The following is a 23,649-nucleotide window of genomic DNA, read 5'->3' on the forward strand; positions in this document are numbered from 1 at the left end:
CTGCATGTTGAAATCTCCCATAACAACCGTAGAATTAGCTTTACGACATGCCAATTTTAACTCTTGATTCAACTTGCAACCTATATCCAGGCTACTGTTTGAGGGCCTGTAGATAAGTCCCATTAGGGTATTTTTACCCTTACAATTCCCTAGTTCGATCCATACTGACTCCACATCTTCAATGTCACCCCTTGCAATGGTATGAATTTCATTCGTCACCAACAGACCTACCCCCATCCATCCCCTCTGCCCACCTGTCTGTCTTTTCAATAGGATGTATATCGTTCAATATTCAATTCCCAGCCCTGGTCCTCTTGCAGCCATGTCTCTGTGATTCCCACAACATCATACTTGCCAATTTCTAACTGAGCCTCAAGCTCATCCACTTTATTTCTTATACGTTGCGCATTCATATACAACACTTTAACTTTGGTATTCACATCGCCTCTCACTCCGGTCCCTATTGGCCCTGACCTTACTCCCTTATCCTCAAACATTCCTTTCCATTAATCCGGGAGTCTTTTGTAACTTTTCCTGTACTCACTTCCCCTTTAACTCCATCTTTATACTCCCAATTTGTCAATCCCTCCCCCCCACTATTTAGTTTAAACCCACATGTGTATCACTCATGAGTTAATAAATGGATTCAATTTGTCAGAAAGTTGTAAACATTGAAAGATCTAATTATTGTGCCTCCCACATTGCACTGACATTTAGTTAGATATTGGATGCAGAAGGTACTGCACAATTCATGAATTTTATTAGTAACTAGACCAAGTGCTGACCCTTTGGGCCCGCTCCCCCAATGCAATATTCCACCAAACTGCTCATGCGCTCCCTCCCTCTCCTTTCCCATACCCACAGTCACTCCTTCCCTCCCTCCATAAACCCTCTCCCCTCCCTATCCCCCTCCTCACTCTATGTCCCTGCTCCCCCAATGCTCACCTCCCCCTATCCCACTCCCACAATAAACAACAATTAAATAACATTAAACAACAATCCTCACCCTCTCCTCCTCCCCCACTCCCTCCCTCTCCTTACAACAATGTATCAAATCTCTTATTGCACTGGGGAGTCCTGTCATTTGTTAACATTGTAACGGGCAGTGCAAGTGGAAAAGTGCTTTGAAAAGTGCATTTTGGAAAGTTTAAAATGTGAATAACTTGTAAAACATGCCATCAATCTGAACGAAAATTGATACAGCACATCACAGGACAATGGAGAGTAAGGTGACTATTGTGTACCGTTTCAGGATCACACTCACAGACATTCAAAGAATTCACAGACATACTAACAAATAAGATGAGAGTGTTAGTAATATACTAGACCGAGTGCAGACCCGTTGGGTCTGTTCCCTCAACGTGCAGTTACGGGGGGGGGAGGGGGGGGCGGCATGCGGCGTCACACACACTAACTACCCCACGCACACGCTAACTCCCACCCTTGATATTATATTAATATTATTAATTTGCTCCTTTTACTCCATAACCGCCCTATCTCGTCCGGAAGTGGCGGTGCTGTTGAACGGCTGCGGCTCGCCTGCAGTCCGTCTGTTTTTACTTTTTTGTGTTATTTTTTTTGTCTTGTTTAGTTACATTTTTGGTTATTAGGTTGTGTTATGTGTGGGGGGGGGGGTCTGAAACAGGGCTTCCTGTCTTTCCCTTCGGGGGAATGCGACTTTTTCTTGTCGTATCCCCCTTCTCTGCCTCCGTCTGCGCTGAGGCCTAATGGCGGAGCTGGCGGCCTCCAACCTCCGACCGACCTCGAGGCTCCGGAGGTAGAGCCAGCCAGGACTCACTAATGCGAGGCTGGCCGTCTTCGAGCAGTGGCGGCGTTCGGGCGCTCCAGTGGCAGCGGCACGACTCGGCGCTCCGGTGAGGGCGGCCCGGCGCGGGGCTGGGACGGTGCTAGCTGAGATGCTCCGGTGGCAGCGGCACGACTCGGCGCTTCGGTGAGGGCGGCCCGGCGCGGGGCTGGGATGGTGCTGGCTGAGACGCTCCGGTGGCAGCGGCACGACTCGGCGCTCTGGTGAGGGCGGCCCGGCGCGGGGCTGAGATGCTCCGGTGGCAATGGCATGACTCGAGGCTGGGATGGCGCTCCCGTGATGGCGGCCCGGCTCGGGGCTGGGACGGCGCTCCGGTAGCTGAGACGGCCCAGCGCGGGGCTGAGACGGTGCTCCGGTAGCTGAGGCGGCCGAGTGCGGGGCTGAGACGGTGCTCCGGTAGCTGAGGCGGCCCAGCGCTGGTCTGAGACGGTGCTCCGGTAGCTGAGGTGGCCCAGCGCGGGGCTGAGACGGTGCTCCGGTAGCTGAGGCGGCGTTCTGGTGGCGGAATCCAGGGCTCGGCCGCGGGCCAGTGGACGACATCGTCGGGAGCTCGCAGGTCACAGGCTGGTGCCTGTTTTCCGGAGCTCCCGCGGCAACAGCTGCGTCCGCTGGACTGGAGGGCGGCAGTTTCGACCACCCCAGGCCGCGGAGCTTGAACCGGCCCGTTCGCGGAGCTCGGTGAACCGCGGGACTGACTTACCATCGCGCAGTGGGGTATCGCCTCAGCGCAGAGGGAGAAGAGGAGGGAAGAGACAGTAACCCTAAGATTTTTGCCTCCATCACAGTGAGGGGGTGCCTGATGAATTCACTGTGGTGGATGTTAATCTGTGTTTATTGTGTGTTTTGTTGTTTATTATTACATGTATGGCTGCAGGCAACGACATTTCGTTCAGACCGAAAGGTCTGAATGACAAATAAAGGATCTAAATCTACTGGCGCATAGCCCCCAACTCGCAGGCGCGTCTAGAGTGGGAGGGGAAGAAAGAGAAGGAAGGGGGGAGAGAGAGAGGGGGCAGGGCTCTCGCTTAACTTTTTTTCCCTGTTGCCAGTCGGGCAACCTTGGCAGCTTTTTAGGTTGCCAAATGACAGTTTAGGTGGTTAATTAAGATGACTTGCATGACGCGTGCGATAATGTGCTCGGACGAAGTGCGTAGTTACCAGTCAGAATTATGCTCAATGAAGCATTCACATATTTCTGCTTCAAATAAAGTCACAAACTAAACATATTCACCAATCAAGACATGATATATACCACAATGACATGCAGCAAAATTATAATACAGTATCTCAACTCTTTTTACTCATTGCAATTAATGCAATTTTTATTATTTCTTTCCACTTCCAAACAAAATGTGGTTGGATTATTCAGCGTATAATCAACTTGTGTCAATAAATCCTGGGCCATGATAACATATATGCTTAACCATGCACACTACAGATTGATGCAAGCATGTTTTCTGTGAAGGACCGAAAATTATCATGACATGGCCATAGCATGAGTCGTTATTGCTATTGGAACAGAAACACTCTCGCTTCCCACATAATTTATCCACAACAAAATTTACAGGTTGCAAGGAATTTTCTAAAGGCATTTTATGATAATAGCTGTTAAAACTGACTACCCATCTGACAGGTTAAACATTACACTAACTAACAAGAGATGGCCAAAGGACATAAATGCAGCAAATGTTCTTTTGGTAATATATTTAAAGGTGTTAAGACGCCACATTACCGGACATTCAGATTAGATGCATGTGTTGTGAACAGCAATGAAGATACCCAGTTTGTAAGCAACAAATTAAAAAAAATTGTTGATAACCGCTTTTTCCATCATTCTCACTTCAGAATTAACGTTAAAATTTCAACTGAAATATCTCCTGACCAAATTTGTGATGTATGTGACTAACTGTAGAAGTAAAACCTGGATAAATCCACCGTATAGTTGTGAATGTTGCTCATTAAATAACTACAGTACTGATACTCCATATTAAGAGCATTGATTTGCCGTTAAAATGAATTCTGTAATAACATGTCAACGGTAGCAGGGACAATCGAACACTGCGGTTTTAATGTTTCACGTGTTCACAATTTAATTAATCCATCTTTATGGATTAAAACAAATCATAACATTGGGAATTAAAACACAACTGATTGCATTCCGTTATCAAACATAGTCAATGTTCGCTCTGAAGACATTTCCAGTACAATAGGGTCGGGGGGGGGGGGGGTGTGAAAGTGCAGGATGGATAGATGCCGGTGGTGGGGGTCGAGATGGCAATCGGTGCGGATTGGATGGATTGAGGCAGGGGAATTAGTGCATGTTGGTTGGAGTAGGTAAAATTGTGAGGGGAGAGCTCGGGGGATGACAGTGGGGTTGAATGGGGGGGGGGGGGGATCAGTGTAGGATGAAGGGGTGGGGAGCAGTGCAGGATGGATGGGAAGTGGGGTCAGCACAGGATCAATTGGAGGACCAGAGTAGGATTGAGGGGGAGGGGCAGGAGAATCAATGAGCGGTGGATAGGGAGATCAGTGCAGGATGAATAGATGGGGGGGGGGGGGGGGGAGTAGATGAGGAGGGGAGCACACGGGATGTCAGTGAGGACTGAATAGAGGCAGGAATGGGGATCAGTGCGGGATGGAGAGGAGAGGTCTCAGGATAAGGGGGGTGGAGCACCGCTCCCGTCTGACTCCCGAAGTATCTGGCCAACCCTGGGCATGGGGGGGGGGGGGCCCACTCGGGTGGGGTCCTCTCAAAACATGGGGGGAATTAACACGAACACACACAGACACACACACACTTTAAATATATAGATAGATAGATATGATAGATGCTGGAACAAGTGGGACCAGTTGGGCCTCGTCCCCCAATGCAATATTCCACCACTCACGTTCCCCAACAGAACCTGTTTCCGCCACTCACCTGTTCCCCCAACGCAATATTCCACCACTCACCCTTAACCCCAATGCAACCCGTCTGCGCACGTGGGGGGGGGCGTCAACTTTTGAGATGGCACCGGCGCTCTGTGGATCCACAAAATCCTTCCCACATGATGGTGATGCTGCTGCTCAACGATTTGGCCACCAATGCCAGAGAGGGGCATGAAGTTCTGTCTCTTAAAATTTTGTGGGGTGGGCTGTGGCAAGTGGGCTGTGGGGAGTGGGCTGTGGGGAGTGGGCTGTGGGGAGTGGGCTGTGGGGAGTGGGCTGTGGGGAGTGGCTGGAGGTAAAATTTGCAATGTCTTGGCTGCCATTACCGTTGGCAACAATGACTCTGCAACTTATGTAAATGATCCCATTGTGATTGGTGGACTGTGAGATGGCATTGCGACATCGTCACTGGAAGCTGCCAGAAAACTCAAAGCAGAGTGAAAGTTATTCTTCTCAACCTGGGCTTTTTAAACTTTATATATCAATAACGTAAAATATAACATTAAATCTGAAAGAAACCTGATTATCGCGATGACCGGAAAAATGTGAGTAAGATTCTGTAAAAATTTCAGCGCTACCGTGTAGCGTTTTGGCGAAGATAAACACACACGTATACACGCACATACAAGATGAGACTTTTACAAGTACCATATTTCCCGGCGAAGTAGACGCATCCCCATTTTGAGTTGCTAAGTTTTGAAAAAAAGGCTGGCAGGACAGGATCAAGGGTTTGGTTTCATATAACCATTACAGCACGGAAACAGGACATCTCGGCCATTCAAGTCCGTGCCGAACTTATTTTCCCCTAGTCCCATCTACCTGCACTCAGACCATGACCCTCCATTCCTTTCCCGTCCATATACCTATCCAATTTATTATTAAATGATAAAATCGAACCTGCCTCCACCACTTCCACTGGCAGCTCATTCCACACAGCTACCACTCTCTGAGTAAAGAAGTTCCCCCTCATGTTCAAGGAGGCAATGAGGACCTGGGAGCCTCCATCTTCGTCTGTCCCACAATGCGCTGTACGGTTCAGGTCTGAGGGACGGGGACTTACTGGCTGAGGGTGATCAGATAAAGGAGAGAGAGAGCCCGGGACGGAGCAGCCAGCCTTCCGCCCAGTAGCTAGCCGCCAACCACCACCTCTACCATTTGCATCTGTGCCGAAGGATACCGTGGCTGGCTGGCGGGCCGGCCGGCAGAAGGCGCTGAGGTGGCCGCCGGTTCCGCTGTCCGGTCCCGGCGGCTGCTCGCAGCCACCAGAGCAACTGAGTAAGTGAATGAGTTGCTGGCATGATCCCCGACTCCCTCCTTCTCAACGCTTCTGCCCACCCCGCAACTTTACCCATAGCAGCCCAGCCGAGTTTGCTACTTTGTGCAGCCCAGGTCGTGCTGACCTGGGCCAGACTCCCCACACGCTATCCCCTCAACCTTAACCCTAACCCTAATTTCTAATTAACCCTAACCCTAGCCAGCAAAGAGGGTTAGACTTAGCTATCCCTCCGTACAATAACATCGTTCTTGATGTTGCTGTACTGAGGGATAGCCAAGTCTGTCTATCTTAGCTAACCTAACCTTCGGCCTCCAAGACGCAGGCACATTTTCAGGCCTTATTCTAGGGTAAAAAGTAGCGTCTTCTTCGCCGGGAAATACGGTATATAGATGGATGCTGAACATAAGAAAAAGTAAATTTTAGTAGAACAATTGAATTTTAGCAGGAACAAATTAGCAATATAATAAATACTTTAGAAATATTTTGCATTCATCAAGGTGAAGGGTACTAATGTTGGCAGCAGAGCATATTCCATTTCAGCCAACCAATAACAAAATCAAACAATCTTGTGCCAGGCAGAACACAGGATGATATGCAGCAAAACTTTGTTCATTCTATATCATGACAATGCATCTCACTCTTATCACTGGCAGTATTGTTTAGAATTGGGACAAGGCCATTTTGTGACCTATTTCAGGTTACTCAGATAACCAATAAAGAAAATTATGAACTGCATCATTGTCTGGTACAGATTTTATCAAACCCCTAAAGGCACAGCACCTATTCTACCACTAACTGATGCAGAACTGCTTAACATAAGTTGTACCTTTCAGATGAACACTGTTCTGCAAGAAGGAATACCATGGATTTCCTTCAGTCTCTGGAGGAGTTACTAAGTCATCATCCTCATCTTTTAAATACTGCAAAACAAATTTAATTTATGCATCTCTGAACAATTTCAATTTAATTCTGAAATACTCCTCTAGAGAAGAGTGATATGTAAACATGCAAATCATATTTGTTCTTTAAATGTTAACCAAAAATCTATTCTACAGCATGGATTTCAATTCAAATAATACTTGACATTGAACTTCTTCAAGTCAACTACAATAAATGTAGAAAATACCAGTCTTTTATTTCAGACATAAATCAATATTTAAGAAAACTAACATGTTATCAAGTTGAAAATATAAAGCAAGATTCTTGATACACAACTAATGTCCCTTTAAAATTCCTCAATGCTTCAAAACATTAAGCCAGAAATAAAATACAAAGATGACATACCTGACCAACTCTCTCCACATTAAAATATTGACCCTTTTGATCATAAAGTTCTGGTGCCTTCAAGAATTGAGAAAGAAACCATAATTGAAAATTAAATGACAACGTCTTAAAGAAGTAAGAAGAAAATATTATGTTAGTCTATTTCCTACTTTTATACAAAATTTAATTTTAGATGCATACAATTATACATATCTACACAATGTGGGGAGAACAGAATGGGATCAGTGCAGGATTAGTTTAAATAGATGCTTGATGCTTTGCAGGCTCGGTATGTCGAAAGGTGTGTTTCTTGCCGCATTACTATTTTATCCACGAAATATACAAATTAAATAGAGCACATCTAGACAGCACAGCTCTACAAGCAATACTAAATTCAGTTGAATCTTGAAAAACATTCAATAAGTTCTCCATAATTCTCTACTTGTTCAATATTCACAAATAGTATCCCCCTAGAAAGGACAAAAATGGGCTGTGGAATTGAATCAAGGTAATAATACTTAAAATAAATCACTCCATCCACCTAAAAGGAATATGATAATCGAAAGCTTTATTTCTTGTCTGAAGGTAGAGTTTTTATATAACGTAAATTAAGATGACCATTTCTTGAAATGGGCATGAAGTATTAAATCACCACCCATCAATATCTTGTCGGACAACTGGCTGGGATCCAGGGTAATGCAAACAGGCATTTCTTTCAAACAAACATCAGGAAATAAAAATATAAAACGTCGAAAGGCTCAGCATGACAGCTGGCATATAATTTGCTTATGTCAATATTGGAGTGACTGAAGCCTTAGGGTTTGGACTCGGCTCAACTACCTCTTCCTGGTAACTATCAGGTTAAACCAGACTATTCTCAACCTAGGCATCACACATTGAAATGATAAAATAGATAAACTTCAGTTGTACAGCAGGAACATGATCACATACGTTTACATGAATATAGTTCAGATCACATATTGATGTAAACTCCAAGACTGACTCCTTCCCCATCCATAAACATAGTCTGACACTAGCCCAGTGTTAGTCCAACAGATAGTAAAACCCTACTTGTTTTTGTTACCTTCACCATTCATTATTCAAAAAAATTCTTCCTACTATTCACCTTCCATAGATTTATACTCAAGCAAAACTCTACTCTGATCCTAATTCTCAGTCCCATTCACACATCTTCTCTGTGCTCAGCACCCAGCCCAATACTGTTTCAATTTCAAAATTCTGATCTTCATTTTCAAATCTTTCTCTAGCCTTGCCCTTCAATTTCTCTGTAACATTTTTCAAAGATTCTGGTGCTTTTCTACTTCTAACCTCGTATAAATCCACTATTATTAATCACGTCAACATTGCAACTGTGTTTTAAATAATAATACTAAACTTTATTTCGTACTCAAGGTCCAGACAAGGGACAACATTACATAAAAATGACAATAAAGGCATTCAATTCAATTCAATTCAAATGCATTGCATATTAAAAACATCATAAAGTAATATATAAAATCTTAGTATATCACTTATAAAAGCATCATGAATTATAAATGTTTAATAAACACAATACATGAATTAAAATCCAGAATGGAAAGAATGATCAATGTCCTACAAGACAACGATACCAGTGTCTCCACAACTGGGATTCGTAGTGTGTAGTGCTAAACCTTGTTTGACATGGCCACAATAATTACATTTTTAGAGTCATTTATCCTGCAGATGAATTTATACATATGATTTCTTAGGATAGCTTCTAAAGTACTGACTCCTGCAGCCACAAACATGCAACTAGCATTGCACCATCTAGGTTTCCTTAGCAGTGTTCTCATGGCATCATTATATGACACCTTTAGTCTCTGCAAACTTGTCTTTCCATAGTTCGACCACAGGTGCGTAGTATAGAGTGGTGTGCAATATGCTCTAAACAGTGATATTTTCACATCTGCACACGCACCAACCTTGTGCAAGAGAATATTCGCCTGTACATACAGCATGCGTCGTTGGCTATAAATATCCTCATCATCTCTCATTTGTTCTGTAATAAAATGCCCTAGATATTTTACCTTATTACAGACACTAAGATTATTGCCAGACAATTTAAAATCAGGAAATGTTAGACATTTATCCTCTTTGGTTCTACAGATCATAACAGCACTCTTACAAGCATTATATTTAATATTATGTTCCACACCACACGTATAGTAAGGAGCTGCTGTAGACCAGTGCTAGATGGACTAAAGACCACAAGATCATCTGCATGCATAATATGGTTCACTAAAATATTACCAATTATGCACCCAGTATTACATGCTTTCAATTGTTTGGACAGATCATCAATATAAAGATTAAAAAGGACTGGAGACAAAATTCCCCCTTGTCAAACACCATTGCTAACCCCAAATGGGCCTGAGACCTTATTGCCTCATTTTATTTGCAGTCTGGTGGGCATGCCAGTAAGCCAGAATTCTCACAATGTATTTAGGCACCCCTCTTTTACTCATTTTAACAAACAGCTTTCTGTGATTAACATGATCAATAAAACACATAAGGATTGAAGAGTTTTTGCCTCTATATTTGTTTACAATCTCCTTTAGGGCATATATGCAAAAGTCAGTGCCATGTTTAGCTTTAAAACCAAACTGATTATCTGTGGAGTTAACAAACTCATTTACTCTATCCAGCAGAACTCTTTCTAAAACTTTTGACAATATGCTGGCTAAAGCTTCTAGGCCTGTAATTATTTAGGCTGCCTACTTTACCAGCTTTGTCCTTAATGACCAGCACTAACAGAACAGACAACATTGAGTCTAGTAACAAGCCATGAATCATAAAGCCAGTAAAACAAATAGCAAGGAGATGAGCTATCCTCATACTCGCATACTTAAGATGTTCAGCAGAAATATGATCCAAGTCACTTGCTTTGTTGTTGGACAGCTTGTTCATGGCATGATACACCTCATTTGACATAATCACTATTGAGTCATTACTCCCAATATTGTCCACCTTATACAAGTCATCTCGGACACAGTTGAATAAAGTACTATAATGTTGTCGCCATAACTCTGCGATATTAGCTGTTTTCACATGCTTTCCCCCCCCAAATCCAAGAGGTCTTTCCTAAAATCTCTTTGTATCTTTATTCTCTTTAACATTCTTCTTAAAACCAGTTCAGTTTTACAAGGTTTTGTTTATCTGTCCAATGAATATTTGGACTGGTAGCTTTTTTAAAATTATGCTCATAAAATGTTAAAGGCACAACATTAAACAAAGTTCTTGCTACTATTGGACATTAATTGTTAGGTATATATGAAAACTGAAAGTAGTAATACTGAAAACATACCTCTTTGAAGTGTTCAGACAGGAAATCAGCAACAAAAGATACATCTCTGTGTGTCATCTGTATTTTGAAATAAAGTTATCAGCAGTTTGATAATGCATTATGTTTCCTTTCGATTTGCATTTTTGACCGTGTCCGATTGTGTGGTTTCAACGATTTGCAATTTAAAAGGATAATTTAATACAGTGCCCTCCATAATGTTTGGGACAAAGAACCATAATTTATTTATTTGCCTCTATACTCCACAATTTGAGATTTGTAATAAGAAAAAATCACATGTGGTTAAAGTGCACATTGTCAGATTTTAATAAAAGCCATTTTTATACATTTTGGTTTCACCATGTAGAAATCACAGCAGTGTTTCATAAATCACAGTCCCCCCATTTCAGAGCACCATAATGTTTGGGACCCAGCAATGTCATGTAAATGAAAGTGGTCATGTTTAGTATTTTGTTGCATATCCTTTGAATGCAATGACTGCTTGAAGTCTGCGATTCATGGACATCACCAGTTGCTGGGTGTCGTCTCTAGTGATGCTCTGCCAGGCCTGTATTGCAGCCATCATTAGCTTATGCTTGTTTTGGGGGCTAGTCCCCTTCAGTTTTCTCTTCAGCAAATAAAAGGCATGCTCAATTGGGTTCAGATCAGGTGATTGACTCAAGAATTTACTTTTTATTTTGCTTTGAAAAACTCCTTTGTTGCTTCAGCAGTATATTTGGGATCATTGTCTTGCTGTAGATGAACTGCCGGCCAATGAGTTTTGAGGCATTTGTTTAAACTTGAACAGATAGGATGTGTCTATACACTTCAGAATTCATTATGCTACTACCATCAGCAGTTGTATCATCAATGAAGATAAGTGAGCCAGTACCTTCAGCAGCCATACATGCTCCGGCATAACAACCCCACCAAAACATACCACAGATGAGGTGGAATGCTTTGGATCTTGGGCAGTTCCTGCTCTCCTCCATGATTTGCTCTTGCCATTACTCTGATATAAGTTAATCTTCATCTCATCTGTCCACAAGACCTTTTTCCAAAACTGTGGTTGCTTTTTTAAGTACATCTTGGCAAACTGTAAACTGGCCATCCTATTTTTGCGGCTAACCAGTGGTTTGCATCTTGCAGTGTAGCCTCTGTATTTCTGTTGATGAAGTCTTCTGCGGACAGTGGTCATTGACAAATCCACACCTGACTCCTGAAGAGTGTTTCTGATCTGTCGGACATGTGTTTGGGGATTTTTCTTTATTATAGAGAGAATTCTTCTGTCATCAGCTGTGGAGGTCTTCCTTGGCCTGCCAGTCCCTTTGCAATTAGTAAGCTCACCGATGATCTATTTCTTCTTAATGATGTTGCAAACAGTTGATTTTGGTAAGCCTAAGGTTTGGCTGATGTCTCTAACAGTTTTATTCTTGTTTCTCACTCATAATGGCTTCTTTGACTTTCGTTGGCACAGCTTTGGTCCTAATGTTGATAAACAGTAATAAAAATTTCCAAAGGTGATGGAAAGACTGTAGAAAATGGTGCCTTAAAATGAGGGGGACTATGTATAAACCCAGCTGTAATTTCTACATGGTGAAACCAAAATGTATAAAAATACCCTTTAATAAAATCTGACATTGTGCACTTTAACCACATGTGATTTTTTCTATTACAAATTTCAAATTGTGGAGTGCAGAGGCAAATAAATAAATGAAGGGGTTTTGTCCCAAACATTATGGCAATCAGTTGGATTTACGCAACTGTACTTATAAGCCTGCATTGTAGATGCATTCAGAATGTGTCACCTAGTCCCTTGCATCCGCCCTGTCATTCAATTGGATCAAGGCTGATTTTACACTCTAAGCTGACTTTCCTACCATTATTCTCTATTCCTTGAAGCACTTCGCTAATGGCAATTTGGAAGTAGGAAGGAGGTTGTATTTCACTTCTACTTAATATAGAACATAGAACAGTAGAGCACAATAGGCCCTTTGGCCTACAATGTCCGTGCCGAACATGATTTCAAGATAAACTAATCTCATCCAACCCATTTCCCTCCATTTCCTGCATATTCATGTCCCTTTCATATTTTATCTTGATAGGGACTTTTGAAAGCCATTTATTTTGAAGATGTCAAAACTGTAAAGTAAAAAAGTAAAATAAAGTATCCTTTATTGTCATTCAGACTTTTCAGTCTGAACGAAATTTCGTGCCTTGCAGTCATAACATATAATAAAATAACAAAACACACAATTAACACAGATTTAACATCCACCACAGTGAGTCCACCAGACCCTCCTCACTGTGATGGAAGGCAAAAGTCTTAAAGTCCTTGTCTCTTCCCTCCTTGTTCTCCCTCTGCGTTGAGGCGATACAGGCTTCCGATGTTGTGACCCTGCCGGGTGATGGTAAGTCACGCGGCTGAACCCGAGCTCCGCGTCCAGTGGACGGAGCTGTTGTTGCGGGAGCTCCGGAGAACAGGTCACCAACCTGGGACCGGCGAGCTCCCGACATCAATCAACCTTTATTGTCATCTTGCAAGCAACAGTTGTACAGTACAAAATGAAGACGTTTCCCAGGGAATACCGGAGCATCGCACATGAAATTTAAAATATTTCACACATAATAACACTAAAAACAATCCAGTCCCTGATGGAACAGTATAAATAGTTAAAATTTGTCGTCCACTGGGCCCGCGGCCAAGTCCTCTGGGCCCGCGGCCGAGCCTCCGAGGCTCCGAATTTGGGTCGCCGCCGCCGCAACGCCACCACAGCCCCGGTCGGCCAGCTTCGCGTTGGTAAGTTCTAGCTCTGCCTCCGGAGCCTCGAGGTCAGTCCCAGTTTGAGGCCGCCAGCTCCGCGATAGGCCTCAGCGCAGACGGAGACAGAGACAGGGGATACGACAAGAAAAGGTCGCATCCCCCCCGAAGGAAGAGACTAAAAACAAGTTTCTCCCACCCTGCCACACATACACAACTAAAATAAACTGAAATAAACTGAAACAACAGGACAAAAGTTAACAAAAAAAAGAAAAGACAAACGGACTGCAGGCGAGCCGCAGCTGCAGGGCAGTGCCGCCACTTCCGGAATGTATCTGATTTAATAAAAATTAGCCTTTACAATCAAAACCTGCCCAAAATCTGGCACTGCAGACAGAATTGAGTCATAACCAATGAAGAAACGTACTGTCCACATGCTTTAACAACTGGATTGTTTTTTTTAAGTGGTTGGGGATGAAGGGGATGTTTTAAATGGTGCTGTCCTTAAAATATAAAGCTAATACTGTTCTGAGGACTGAATCATTGCCAAACTCTGGCGTAAATTTATTAAGGACGACAATAAGTCAGAGAAAGGTGCTCGTTGTAGCCAAAACCAGTTTTAAATTAAAGGAACAGTTTGGGAAATTCGATCCTTTGCTTTTCAATGCCCTCATGTGTCCAAATTTCTAACCAATATAAACATTTAAAACTACAATTGTACAACTTGCATTATGTAGTACCATTAACATAGAAGAAGCTTCAATATTGGATATAATTACAAAATAATATTTTAAATTATAAAATATTATAACTACTTATAACATTTCATTACATGGATAAAAAATGAAAATGCAGTAACTCTTGTTAACTGGGAATTAATGAACCCAGTCTTAAAGTGGAAGCGTGAAGGATTATATTTTACTTTATTTTCCATACATCCCATTTTATCAAGTAAATTCATTGAGGAACGTCAAACATTAATCTCTTCCAGTATTGCATGTTGTATTGTTAGGGGTTTGGTATCTTTGAACCTCAATGAGCATTATGAGTATTTTTTAAATACCATAATCATCAGAGTCAGGGCTTTTTGAATCTCTGCAACTCTTCTACCTTCTTGAACTTTCTGTTTCCCCGTCTCAAGCTTATTGTACATTATTCCTGCCTCTCCTTCAAACTGTTGATAACTTTGCCTTCACTGCCTCAGCCCTGGGTTTTGATGTTTCCTCCATAAAAGCCCTTGCCTCTCCACAAATTTCTATGTCTATGCTTTTTATCACTCAGTATGTTCAGTTTAAGTGTTTTTTCCCCCTCAAAAATCTAAAACAACAAGGAAGTTTATTTTATATTAACTGTACTACATAATGCAGGTTTGTCTTAGTTTTTGCTGATAATGAAAGGACCAATACAAATTTGAAGCTCTAAATGAACCACTGCAATTACCTTGTTTAGCTCTGGCAAAACGTGGTCATCAGACATTCTCAACATTGCTGAAAAACAAAATAAGGAATTGTTATTGGCATGAGTAGCCACATAATGTCCCTTTTTATTGAAAAAAATGTACAAATCTCAGATTAAAAAACAGAAAACGCTGGAAACACTCAGCAGGTCAGACAAGATCTGAGGAAAGTGAAACAGCTAAGATTTTAGCCCATGGACCCTTAATCAGAATAGGGTTTGCAACACTGTTTTTATTCTATATTTTCTTTTTTTTTAAATCACACAATATACAACACAAATAAAAAAAATCTTAATTTGTCTATTGTTAGTAATTTCTTTTTCCTTTTCGATATCAATTGACAGCTGGTTTACTGTTCCTGCTCATTTTTGGAATACAGCAGACCATTGAGACATTAATTTTAATTCATCACTGTTGAGCACCTACTCCATTTATCTTCCATGGCCCTGCCTTCCTTAATAATTTAACAAAAATTGTCCAACATTACTTTTGAAATATTCAATTCACTCATTTCAACAGGCTTTTAAAAAACAGTTGTAGAGTTCCCTTAAATGTTAGGTGAAAATATGATTAGACACTTATTAGATTATGATTAGACAAGTTTCCTACTATTTAGAAATAATTCCTGTATCCCCTCTTCTTGGACCTAGTTTATTACTAGGAACATTTCTACAATGAATTCCACCACAAATTTGCCAAGTCACTTAGTCTGTCAACAATTCCTTTGCAATTGTCTACTCCTATTAACTCGCTGCATCACAAGTGTCGATACCAAACTTGGACATTTGTTTTAAAAACATCCACCTAAATATCCCGCAAGCTGGAGGACTTATTAAGGATGTGTAAGAAGGAATTGCAGACGCTGGTTTAAAATGAAGATAGACACAAAATGCTGGAGTAACTCAGGATGGCAGTATCTCTGGATGGAAGCTGACTGTCCCGCTAAGATACTCCAGCATTTTGTGTCTATTTTCGCCTTATTACAGATCCTTGGTGGATGTGATTACTCATATCCAGCCAATTAACATGTATTTTGGATATTGCTGCTTCTCTCACCTAACCGATTCCCTGACAATTGCAAATATTTGCCTAATATTCTACATGCTTCTATCTTGATAAGTTTCTCATGATATGCAAATAATAGGCCTTTGTTTGGTTAATGATGATTCAAGTAAACTTTTTTTCAGGAGATTAATGATAGCGAACAGGATATTTAAAGTGCTGGGAGAACTCAGCAGACAACAACTGTGGAGAAAGATAAAGACCTAATGTTTAAGTCAATGAACTTTCATCAGAAAGTCCTGAAGAAAGGTCATTACTTGAAACACAAACTGGTTCTATCTCCATTAACTTAACCTGTCCTGAATATTTACAGCACTTTATTTCATATTTTGGATCTCAACAGTGTTACACTGTGTGCATATTTAAACGGACATAATTAAAAGAAAAAATGTTTAGAACCAACCAACAATTTCTACCTTTACTTTTAACATTAAACACACTGAAACATAGAAAAATAGGTGCAGGAGTAGGCCATGGCCCTTGAGTCGGGACTGTCATATGCTGAGAGAATGGAGCAGCTGGGCTTGTACACTCTGGAGTTTAGAAGGATGAGAGGGTATCTCATTGAAACATATAAGATTGTTAAGGGTTTGGACACGCTAGAGGCAGGAAACATGTTCCCAATGTTTGGGAAGTCCAGAACCAGGGGCCACAGTTTAAGAATAAGGAGTAAGCCATTTAGAACGGAGACGAGGAAACACTTTTTCTCACAGAGAGTGGTGAGTCTGTGGAATTCTCTGCTTCAGAGGGTGGTGGAGGCAGGTTTTCTGGATGCTTTCAAGAGGGAGCGAGATAGGGCTCTTAAAAATAGCAGTCAGGGGATATGGGGAGAAGGCAGGAACGGGGTACTGATTGGGGATGATCAGCCATGATCACATTGAATGGCGGTGCTGGCTCGAAGGGCCAAATGGCCTACTCCTGCACCTATTGTCTATTGAGTCAGTACCTCGTTCCTGCTTTCCCCCCATATCCCTTGATTCCTTTAGCCCTAAAAACTAAATCTAACTCTTTCTTGAAAACATCCAGTGAATTGGCCTTCACTGCCTTCTGTGGCAGAGAATTCCAAAGATTCACAACATCTGTTTCAGATCCTTTTAAATAACCTCGTAATCCAAATATCATAACAATTACATTTACTTATATCTGGTTAATTGGACATAAGCCTACCTTCAAATATGAAACATCATTCAAAATTACACAAAGATAGAACCAAGAATGTGTTACATTAAATGAAAGTTTCTTCACCTGCATATAGCCATCGGAAAAATGCCTTGAAGCTTTTCATACTACTGTCTATAACCCTGAAAAAGAACACAGCATTAGTATGAAAATCAAATTTCTTCTTAATAGCTGAATTCAAGATAAAAATCAATATATTCCTTGATGCACCACAACCCAGGCCAGTAAAGAAGACAGATTTTCAAATACGTCGACTAAATAAAATACTATTATTTAGGAGGGTAGATAGGTATGTGCACATGTGATTGCAGAACTATAGGTTCATTCAGGTAAAATGACAATTGATTTTAAATCCCCAAACACCTGTCCGACAGATCAGAAACACTCTTCAGGAGTCAGGTGTGGAAATGTCAATGGCCACTGTGCGTAGAAGACTTCATGAACAGAAATACAGAGGCTACACTGCAAGATGCAAACCACTGGTTAGCTGCAAAAATAGGATGGCCAGTTTAAAGTTTGCCAAGAAGTACTTAAAAGAGCAACCACAGTTCAGGAAAAAGGCCGTGGACAAATGAGACGAAGATTAACATATCTGAGTGATAGCAAGAGCAAAGTATGGAGGAGAGAAGAAACTGCCGAAGATCCAAAGCAGTTGCAGTATAATATAGATAAATGTGAGGTTACCCACTTTGGTGGCAAAAACAAGAGGACAGATTATTATCTCAATGGGGTTAGGTTAGGTAAGGGGGAGGTACAGGGAAACCTGGGTGTCCTTGTACACCGGTCACTGAAAGTTGGCGTGCAGGTACAGCAGGCGGTGAATAAAGCTAATGGAATGTTGGCCTTCATAACAAGAGGATTTCAGTATAGAAGCAGAAAGGTTCTTCTGCAGTTGTATAGGGCTCTGGTCAGACCACATCTGGAGTATTGCATACAGTTTTGGTCTCCCAATTTGAGGAAGGACATCCTTGCGATGGAGGCAGTGCAGCGTAGGTTCACGAGACTGATCCCTGGGATGGCGGGACTGTCATATGAGGAAAGATTGAAAAGATTAGGCTTGTAATCACTGGAGTTTAGAAGGATGAGGGGGATCTTATAGAAACATCTAAAATTATAAAAAGACTGGACTACAACAAGACAACGATCCCAAACATACTGCTAAAGCAACTAAGGAGATTTTCGAAGCTAAAAAATGGTCAATTCTTGAGTGGCCAAGTCAATCACCCGATCTGAACCCAATTGAGCATGCCTTTTATATACTGAAGAGAAAACTGAGGGGGACAAGCCCCCAAAACAATCATAAGCTAAATATGACTGTAAACAGGACTGGCAGAGCATCATCCAGAAGACACCCATGAACCTGGTGATGTCCATGAATCGCAGACTTCAAGCAGTCATTGCATGCAAAGGATATGCAACAAAATACTAAACATGACTACTTTCATTTACATGACATTGCTGTGTCCCAAACATTATGGTGCCCTGAGAAATGGGGGGGGGGGGGGACTATGTATAAATACAGCTGTAATTTCTACATGGTGAACCCAAAATGTATAAAAATTGCCTTTATTAAAATCTGACAATGTGCACTTTAACCACATGTGATTTTTTTCTATTACAGATCTCAAATTGTGGCGTATAGAGGCAAATAAATAAATGATGGGTCTTTGTCCCAAACAATATGGAGGGCACTGTATCTCCTCCAATTTCACCTTTCTTCGTTTTGTTTCAATGCTTTTCTTTTTTTCCTGCTGTTTGTTTTAATTCTTTCTTCCACTCATTGCTATTTACACATCTTGGAGTTTTAATTGTTTCAATTGATATGTCCTGGTTCAGACTCTGTATCTCTCTTTAAGTTTCCTCCATCTGACTGGTGAAGGAGCAGCATCATGGCTTGGCCAGTTCACCTTGCAGACGGTATCGTACCAAAATTAATTTTTCTAATTGCTTCAATTTCCCGAGCAAAAATCTACAACAAACAGCTTGAGACATTCATTTGCTGCTGATCACAAAATTAACGGGTATTTAATTTAAAGACATGCAAGTTAAACATCTCAAATTATCCATCTATCTCTATCATGAGGGACTACCTTCAAACATGATAGAGAAGACGTCTTCACTCTAAATGTCAGAATTTTGCAATGGTGTATTAGACAAATTTTAACTGGTCAAAACTATTAAAGATCTACAAATATAGAAATAATGTCTTTACCTATAAATTATACACACACACACATGCATATATATATATATATACTAGACCAAGTGCAGACCCGTTGGATCTGTTCCCGCAACGCGCGGTTGCGAGTGGAGGGGACAGCCTGAGGCGTCACACACACACTAACCAACCTCTCACACACACACACACACTAACCACCCCATTGATACTAGCAAAGTATAATCATTTAGTGTTCTATACATTACAGGAAATGTATCACATTCTGAACAAGAAATTTCAAATATAGGTAGTTATCATTGCAAAGACAAGCCTTTTTCATATCATCATTATTATAACTATTACTATAAAGTAATCTTATTTCATCTGACCCAACACCCACACTTTGCTCCCTTGATCCCACAGTTACACTTATTTTCAGCAGCAACCATGGGGACCAAAGTACAGGAGGCATCCACCAGGGATATTAGGCCATGAATGGCAACCATGCCCAGGTGGGCCCCAGAATTGGACCGGCAAACCTTGGCAGATCAAACAATTCACTACTGAAATCCAGAACAATCTGAAATCTATTTAAAAGGATGTAACTATTTTTACAAACTATTTAACATTAAAAATATGTAAATTTCATGAAAAAGACATTCAATATTTATAAAATAGTTTTAAATGAAATGAGAAGCAAAAATATAAAAAATATAACCTCAACATTAAGTGTGGGAATAACTTAGCGGAACTTCTAGGGAGAGAATGGACAAGTGACATTACGATTCAAGACCCTTCTTTAGACTCTAGGGGCCCAACATCATTTTGAAGAAGGGTCCCAAAGCAAAATGTCACCTGTCCATTCCCTCCACAGTTAATGCTTGAGCTGCTGATATCCTCCAATAATGTGTGTTTTGCTCAAGATTCCAGCATTCCTCCTCTTCATAACCTCAACTTTTATTGAAGACCAGTAATCTTATGATATAAGTGAGCAGCTACTTGTATGCTAATCACGGCAAAAGTCAAAGCGGGAGGCCAGATACAAAGAACAATCAGCCCATTAGCTTTTTACAATCCAAAACAATCACAAAACAGCATCGGAGCAGTGTACCAGCACCTGATCTCCAGCCCACCTCCATCAGTGAGCACGCAGTCACACAAGTCAAGGACCTGTCGAATATCAAAGGCTGGACCGACAGCAATTCCACATGAAATTGGTGCCTATATCAAAGTTATTTTGGATAATACTGTCTGCTGAATTACATTTCAATTTTTGTCATATAATCAGCTTTGGCACACACCGAAACATCAAATACTTGTTACCCAATAGCTTTTTTAAACAAGTGTACTTACTGTAATAACTCATTTGCTTTCAGTATGAATGTTCCCACAGCATTTATGGCATCTTTGAAAGGGAACAAGTAATTGTTTTTAAATATTGACTAATAGAAAATCAAAATGTAATTTTAATATGGTATCATTCCAATATACCACAACAAAAATAATTAAACAGGAACTTATGAATTGTAGATTCCTTAATTGTAAATGTTGTTGCCTTACTAATAGACAATAGACAATAGGTGCAGCAGTAGGCTAATCGGCCCTTCAAACCAGCACCGCCATTCAATGTGATCATGGTTGATCATCCCCAATCAGTACCCCGTTCCTGCCTTCTCCCCATATGCCCTGACTCCGCTATTTTTAAGAGCCCTAGCTCTCTCTTGAAAGCACCCAGAGAACCTGCCTCCACCGCCCTCTGAGGCAGAGAATTCCACAGACTCACCACTCTCTGTGAGAAAAACTGTTTCCTCGTCTCTGTTCTAAATGGCTTATTCCTTATTCTTAAACTGTGGCCCCTGATTCTGGACTCCCCCAACATCGGGAACATGTTTCCTGCCTCTAGCGGGTCCAAACCCTTAACAATCTTATATGTTTCAATGAGATTCCCTCTCATCCTTCTAAACTCAGTACTAATAATTACTAGGGGATCTATCATCACTGCTGGATCTTTCAGCATAATTGTGATGGTCAAGATAATCAAAAATAGTACCAAATAATGTCAATGAGCATAAAAGAGTCTTGATTGGCAGCCATTACATTGCCGAGACCAAGTATAGAATAGGCGACTGTCATGCCGAACATTTGTACTTGGTCATCCAAAGCCTCCTGGATATCCTGGTTGCTAACCATTTTAACCCCTTCCCATTCCCACACTGACATTTCTGTCCTGGGAACGGGGCCATTGCCAGACGCAAATTGGAGGAACAGCACCTCACATTCTGCTTCAGTAGCTTGCAACCTAAAGGTATGAAATTTTCCAATTTCAATTCTCCAGTTTCATCACTCCCATCCCCCCCCCCCCCCCCCCATTCCCATACTCTCTTTCCTGTGCCCCATCTGGATTTGCACACATTTCTTCCCTTCCCTATCTTCCACCTATATTCCATCCTCTAGCTTCACAATTTGCATCTCTTTTATTCTTATTTCAGACTTTTCATCTCTGGCCTTTGTCCAACCATCTACCTATCAAAACATCCCCTCACCTGTATCTACCTATCACTGGCTTGGCTTGTCCTGCCCCCACCTCTCTTTCAACTTTTAACCCTCCCCAACACAATGTCTGAAAAAGGGTCCTGACCCGAATTGTCATCTATCCATGTACTCCAAAGATGCTGCTTGACTACCTGAGTTATGCCAGTACTTCGTGTCTTTTTTTTGTAAACCTGCATTTGCAGTTCCTCGTGTCTCCACCTAAAAGTGTGTTATGTCGGGAAATAATATCTAATTGCAAGCCAGGAATGAATAAGTACCAAAGCTATTTTGGGAGCAGCGGGAGGAGATGAAATAGGGTGAAATAGTCAAAAATGTTTCCATGTACCCTCCCACAATAATCAGATGTCGTTGTCTCTTAAGAACACCATCTACCAATTTCACCACGGGAGGCCATTGAAATTGACAAAAATCACTTCTATTGACACGTAATAGATACAATGTAACAGTCTTTAATATTTTTAGCTTGCATAAACATATCAACTTACAGCTATTAAAAAGATCTTTAAAAAGATAGAGAAAAAACTTGTTTTGTTTGCTATCCAGTCAAATAATAGCATACACGAGTACATTGAAACCATGCACAAGAATAACAAGTAGCATTAAAAATAATAATCAGTGTAGAATATTGTGCTATAGCAACAGTAAAAGTGCAGATAAAAAAAATGTGCATGGAAGCAATAAGGAGGATGGGGAGTAAGGACTAAACCCATAGCTTATTAGATGTCCGTTCAGTAGTACAATTACTACAGGGTGGCACAGTGGATTTCCTCTGGGTGCTCCGGTCTTCTCCCATATCCCAAAGACATATGGGTATGTAGGTTCATTGTCCTCTGTAAATTGGCCCAGTATGGAGTACTTTCAAGCTTTTATATGTTTTGCACAATGGGAAATGGCAGAGAATGATCAGTGTGTAAGTACTCCTTGATGATGTTGGCTACTTTCCTGAGCACCGTTAGGTATACATGAAGTTGAGGAGAGGGAGGGTGGTTGGGGGTGGGGGAGGGGGAGAGGCTGGTTTGTGTGATAGACTGGGCTGTACCCACAGCCCTCTGCAATTTCTAGTGGACGTGCACAGTGGTTGCCAAATTAAATTGTGAGACCCTACTAATGGGATGCTTTCTATGGTGCATTTGATAAAGATATCTACTTGCTTAATAGTAATTAATTTTATGCAATTATGAACCAAAACTATTGAGATCATACCTTCTATTGCTGGCACATCTAATCCTAAAGGTTGGTATTTCTGCTTCCACATAGCCATCCCCTTTAGCTCATTTAAATGGTACAGAAGAGCCTCTGATCCGCTGTATATGATGGTAAAACAGAAAGAAAATCAGCACAATACTAACAGAAAAACAAATCACATCGTAACTTGATTTTGTATCCTAAAAGTAAGCCATATAAAGTAAAGATCCAGTTGTTTGGTTGAAAATGTTATAATGTACTCCATTTTGAAGAAGCATAGGTTTTAGTTTGCAGCTATAAAAATAAAATATTGAAAATATATATTTTTTTTATGCAACAATTTGGTTCAAACTATCTCGATTGTGATATGTTACGACTATGGACCAATATAAAAGTTTGGAAATATAATATAATAATAAGACTTGAAATTAAACATAAACTCTAATTTTCTCAATTTAAAAGAATAATACTCTACCTTTGTAAGTGACTAATAACTAGTTTCTGAATACTCGAGTAAGACGATTCAATAGATTGGCCAAGCTTCTTTAAACCCTGTTTTAAACAAAGCAAAATGTACACATGCAAAGTAGTAACAATCAACTGCACCTTTCACAAAAAATAGTATCAAGGTAAAGAATTACAATTTTTATCATAGTCACTTGATTAGCTTATTCAAGATCA

General features: G+C 41.0%; 1 protein-coding gene across 3 annotated transcripts in view; it reads right to left on the bottom strand.

The window, feature by feature from the left end:
- The window catches only part of anapc4 (anaphase promoting complex subunit 4), a 96,271-nt gene that overhangs the window by 20,514 nt on the left and 52,108 nt on the right, over nt 1-23,649 (bottom strand). For all 3 annotated transcript variants that reach the window (XM_033026488.1, XM_033026473.1, XM_033026482.1), the window contains 8 exons: nt 23,444-23,520; nt 22,987-23,087; nt 20,584-20,635; nt 17,139-17,194; nt 14,816-14,862; nt 10,639-10,695; nt 7,314-7,370; nt 6,856-6,949 (listed from right to left, as the gene is read on the bottom strand). In XM_033026488.1, coding sequence (XP_032882379.1) covers nt 6,856-6,949; nt 7,314-7,370; nt 10,639-10,695; nt 14,816-14,862; nt 17,139-17,194; nt 20,584-20,635; nt 22,987-23,087; nt 23,444-23,520 — 541 coding nt within the window. The remainder of the gene's footprint in view (nt 1-6,855; nt 6,950-7,313; nt 7,371-10,638; nt 10,696-14,815; nt 14,863-17,138; nt 17,195-20,583; nt 20,636-22,986; nt 23,088-23,443; nt 23,521-23,649) is intronic.

Source organism: Amblyraja radiata, chromosome 1 (genome assembly GCF_010909765.2).
Source record: "Amblyraja radiata isolate CabotCenter1 chromosome 1, sAmbRad1.1.pri, whole genome shotgun sequence".
NCBI lineage: Eukaryota > Metazoa > Chordata > Chondrichthyes > Rajiformes > Rajidae > Amblyraja > Amblyraja radiata.